This window comes from Cardiocondyla obscurior, linkage group LG22, assembly GCF_019399895.1.
Source record: "Cardiocondyla obscurior isolate alpha-2009 linkage group LG22, Cobs3.1, whole genome shotgun sequence".
Classification (NCBI taxonomy): Eukaryota; Metazoa; Arthropoda; class Insecta; order Hymenoptera; family Formicidae; genus Cardiocondyla; species Cardiocondyla obscurior.
The window spans coordinates 3488934-3494372 of NC_091885.1; the positions used below are offsets into that span (position 1 = coordinate 3488934).

The window sequence follows — 5439 nt, forward strand, 5'->3', positions numbered from 1 at the left end:
ATATAATAAATTTATAAATACTAGAACAAACCATGCGCGCGCTATTTTTCAATATAATTTTAGTTTTATTTTTCAAAAGAAAACCAATCTAAAAGATGTTTTAATGAAATTAAAAAAAGAAACCAAAAAAAAGCCTGGTTTGTTTTAGTCTCCTATCTTAAAAAGTTGGTGCGTTACGCAACAATTAAGAAGTTAATTGATGCGTAACGCACCAACTTTTTAAGATAGGAAATAACATACGTGTATCCCGTATATATTTTAATTATTTAATTTTACGTTATATAATTTTTATTATATTCATGACGTGTTGCGCTTTTCTTTTTTTTTTTCTTTTTTTTGTCTTTCACCGTCTTCAGTTACGCAAACGTCCACGTATCACGTCCGCCGAATTTTTCCCCAAGTACCGCACGTTCCCTCACGTGTCGCGAATTTCTGCTGTTACAGACGGAGCTGTCGCAAAATCTGCAGCAGCTGTCGGAAAGGGCCCGGTCGACGACAGAGTTCATTCAAAGGCTCAAAGGAATGACGGATAAAGTACACGTGAGTATATACGTCGCCTTTGGCGCTTGCGTTTTAAATCCGGTGTCGACGGGAGTGTCAACGCGATATACGATGTCGTGAAATTGCGAAAAGATCCGCGTGTTAATTACATTAGCTCATCGCGGGATAAAACACCGATGCGAATTCATCTACGGGAATGCCCGAAGAATATTCAAATGTGGAAAGGGTACCCGAGTAACTTATACAATCAGTATTTGAACTCCAAACGTCGATTGATGAAATTTTCTTTTGAAAAAGTCCCTTTTTTTTATACACGGATCGCATATGAATGAATTTGATATTGGATTTTTCGTACAATATCTGCATGCATTGTCTTTTAGATTCGTATATCGACGTACGTGTGTATGTGTGTGCGTGCGCAATAGTACAAAGATTTATACGTGCAATATTTTTGAAAAAGTTATATGAACATTAATTTTATAAGAATACTAAAAAAATTTACATTGCTATAAAAATTATTTTACAAGCTTTCTTACGAATTCTAACTTTTCCAAAGAGATGGAAGATAAACTTTACAAAAACAAATTCAAATATACATATAATTAACTATAAATTATTTCTTCCACATTAAATGCAGAATTTAAATTTTTCGTATAAAAACAAAAGTAATAATAAAAAAATAAATAAAATCGTGTCGCGAAAAAAATTTCACGCGCGAAACGTAACGTCGAGAAAATGATTCCCTCAAAGGCGTAATTAAAAACGGATTAATCTCGCTGTCTATCCTAGGAGGAATGCGTGACGCTCGAAGAGGAGGTCGAAGATCGGGTGACGAACTTGGTGAGCCTGCTGCAGGCGAGGAAGTCCCGATTGATCGAGGCCGCTCGGCAGACCAGAGAAGCCAGAGTGCGCTCGTTGCGAGACCAAGTGGCCAGATGCGCCACGCATTTACAGACGACCACGGCATTGCTCACGTTCTGCATCGAGGCGCTGAAGGAGACCGACAGCGCGGCCTTCCTGCAGATCGGCGGTATGTTGTCGGTCCGAGCGGCAACGGCAGCCGGATCTTGGGGCGGCGCCGAGGGCGTGCAGGAGATCGCACGTCTGCCGTTGCTCGATCTGACCCTGGACGACAAACCGCTACGCCGTGCCATCGATCAGCTCACCTTCGTCCAGCTCAAACGTGAGTACGCCGTTCGTGATGGGCGGTGCGGTACACGCGGTTTACTGCAGCCGTGCGCGACGCCCGTAGACGAGCGTTAGATCAAACCCCGACTTGGTCGATCCGTTCGGCGATGATCGCGAATAAATTTCACGGACGGAGCCCGGGGCTTCCCGATAGTAACTACGTCGCATTAGGACGAAATGAGAAATGGCATGAATTTTTATTCACCGTGCATGCTGAAGTAAACGAGCTTCTTGCACGCCATACCATTCCCATTTGATAGATTAGACTTGCGCAACGCGGCAGTATATAAAATCCTCTTCCAAAAGAGAAAAAAAAAAGCAAAAAAGAGAGAGAGAGAGAGAGAAAAGGAATTGGATATCAAGTTTTAATTTATATTACACGTACTCGAACGAACGAAAAACTGCATATTTTTACAACGCGAGCTGAAAATGTTGCGGGAAAATAAATGCAACTTTGCTCTTAATATTATTGGTTTCGTTGCGCTTGCGAACTATCATTGAATTAATTGTCGCAGAACTCAGTCAAAGTATCGTAGATCTACGGTGTGTACTAGAGACGAAGTTAGGAGCCAACGATTAGAACTAACGGCAAATAATTTCATTGCAGAAATTTGTAGTCTGTATAGTTTACAATAAGACATTCGATTCCTTGATGTATGCTCAAATTAAATTGTAACAATAAAGTAAAGAGTTTAAAGGATTTTCTCCTTTCTCAAGCGGCCTTTATTTAACGTTAAAAAAATATTCAATAAATCACGCGTGTGTTTCAATAATGCGATAACTCGTTAATAATTTTCCAAGTCATTTTATAATCGCGCTTTCCGAATAATCGCCGTAACAATTAAGCCGCAATTTAATCAATTAGATATTTCTCAAGTGCAGCCTGAGATCACTCGCAAAAACATCTCGTTGGCTCCTTATCCTCGCCGGAAAACCATCCGTTTGGTTCGTTATGCTGACTGAATCGTTTGCCAAATCCTAGCTCGCTACATATAGCTCGATGTATATATGTATATGTACACACACACACATTCACACACACACACAAATGCATACAAATGCGCTCAGTAAAACAACGGGCGTAAAAGCGACGTAAACTCGTTCGAAAGACGCCTCCGTGCCACGCTTAATTGACTCGTAGCTCCTCGTTCCGCGACTATCGGGGATTTCGCGGGGAGATTTATCTTTACGTAGTCGTTGCTGATCGCGCAACTTCGTGCTAGTTTTACCCGTTGATAGTCGTTTACCGCTGAAATCGGTGAAAACGGCGGTTACGCACGCTAGCATAAGCATCGGCTTTCTCGTTATTGCGTAACTCCAGAAATGACAATTGCCCGAAACGACTTCCGAAACGACGGCAATTAGAGTTCTGTCATACAGACACTTAAATTGGCTCGCGGTTGCATCTTACGTGCGTTTCTTTTTCGAATTATTATTATTAATTAATTTTTACGATACATTCAATAGTAACGGCTATATAAAGGAAATAACTTTGATACGCGGAGTAATGAACTGTCGTAAATTAACGGAGAAAGAAGAAAAGAAAAAGTAAGGGATGCCGGACAAAAATAAGAGACGACTTTCGAACGAGTTTCACTCGACGTGTTGTGCTTGCATGCGATGTATATAAATGGTATGTGAATATTTTCATCGATTATAAATCATTCTACTGTTGGACGCAGCGTCGGAAGGTGAAGAACGATTTCCTACAGCAGGTAAAACCCAATACTAAATGCAGTTGTAGACGATATATTAGCGATAACGGAAAAAAAAAATAGCGATAAGAAAAATTAAAGAGAAATAAAATTTTTTTTTTTTTAACGAAAAGAACGTCATACACACAATCTCACTCGTTAAAGTCGTCTAGACAGTCGGGAGGGAGATGACGAGGGCGATGTGAATCGAAGAGAGGCGGGGGAGAGGGGGGGACTGCTTAATAATTTTACCTAGCCCCCGGGGGTGGCTCCTTTAAGCATGCTTCCTTGCTCGCGCCGCCATAGCTTTACCGTACGCTAAAACGTTTCAAAAGCGAATTAATTAGGTACCGGCTTTGCAGTAACTGCTGTAACGATCTGCAGGTATTAACTAGTTACAAGGAGACATCTCCTTACCGCTCTCTAGTAGTACAGGCGACTCTCCGTTACACGATCCCGGGTGTTACAGGCCCGAACGTCGGGTTGGGAAACGTTAATCACGTCTGATTAACGTGTTTACGGATGTATGGATAACTTAATAACGTACCGGGGCGGCAGCGCCAGGAGTCACGGTTAAGGCAGACGGTAGTTCGAAATTCGATTCGCTCGAGTGGTAAATAAAATTATCGATTTTGCCGATTCAATTTGACGACAGAATCAACTCAGAATTGGTCAGAGCATCTGCCGGTGTAATTAAGATACGTGAGGGGGGAGGAAAGGGGGATGAAGGTGGCACGCCGTAATTCGCTCGTTATTTCAACAAATTCCCAACCGCACACGTTTTGACGGAGAATTAGGGAGAGGCGACGGCTTCTAATGAAATATGAGTCTATATTTGATGAAATTCCAATAAACGGCTACCGTTCCCGTAGGTGCAAACTCGTTTCTTTCCGCCAGAGGTATTTCACTTTCGTGCAGTTTTGATACAAATCGCGGGATGATACCGGAAAAGTTTCTTCGTTACGCACAGTTTGCACGTCAAAGAGTGGCACGTCTCGGTTCGTTAAAATCTACGATTGGCAGTCATACGGAATTTCATTTACTTAACCCGGCTTTGCAAATAGCAGGAATGTACCTCGTGGAAACTTTCAAGTTCACGAGAATTCCGTGTAAAGTTTTAACCCTCCCGACAAAATCGCTCGAGCGCGTTTTCTATATTCTAACGAATATGATACATTTAGAAACCTATACATGTCGTTGTGTCACAAGACTTTTCGTTTCTTTAACTTTAAATAATATGTAATATTTTATAAAATTTAACAAGGACAATAATTTTCTTTTCTTTTTTTTTTTTTCTTTCCTCTTTAATTTCTTAAGAAACTTGATATTTTACATTATCTATTTTAAATTTAATATTTCGCTCCAAGTTCGACAAGAAATTTAAATATTGATGAATATCGAACTCCCGCGACAGAATGACGTAATTCATTATTAATTTTAAAATCTACTTTTCGCGCGGAGTTACGGCGGACGGAGATTGGTAAATCTGCGATCGTAATTGTAGCAGCTGTTTAACAGCTTACGGTTATGAACGGCGGGGCGGTGCGAAAATGGGAAATTTATTTTCGTATTTTACGAGGCCGTTACCGTGCGCGCGCCCGGCGCCGTTTCGATTCTCGGCAGCGCGGACTTAATTGAACATAAAAATTCCATCGCGTTGAGACGAGGGAGAGACAAGTGGTCGAAGATGAACGACGGGTGTTACCGAACAGGTGTTCTGCCGTCTTACGTTTCTAATTTTATTGCGCCGTGCGAATCGCCGGTGTTCCGCGTTTTACGGCACGAAAAATTTCTCGGTCCGCCAGTTAAATCTCGTTATTATCCGCCGGTGTGGTTTAAAGGTCGTGGCGTTCGAAAAAAATTAAAAGTTTGCTATCGCTGAATTTGTACGTCTTATCGTATTCGCTTTACAACGCGGTAATATCGGATTATGCGGGAGAAGGGTAAATTTTTATCGCCCGGTAAAACGTTACATTTACATCGAATGTCGTAAACGTAATAGGAATGTAAAATAAAAATTGCATTCCTTCGTTGGGATCGCCTTCGGGGGGGATTT

At 41.3% G+C, this 5439-nt stretch overlaps 1 protein-coding gene across 1 annotated transcript; it reads left to right on the plus strand.

Moving 5' to 3' along the window:
• Positions 1-354: 354 nt before the first annotated feature.
• LOC139111122 (E3 ubiquitin-protein ligase TRIM9-like) lies at positions 355-3978 on the plus strand. The gene is made up of 2 exons (XM_070671241.1): positions 355-540; positions 1291-3978. The coding sequence occupies exons 1-2, from the start codon at positions 523-525 to the stop codon at positions 1762-1764; spliced, it is 492 nt and encodes a 163-aa protein (XP_070527342.1). The 5' UTR covers positions 355-522; the 3' UTR covers positions 1765-3978.
• The last annotated feature ends 1461 nt before the right edge of the window (positions 3979-5439 follow it).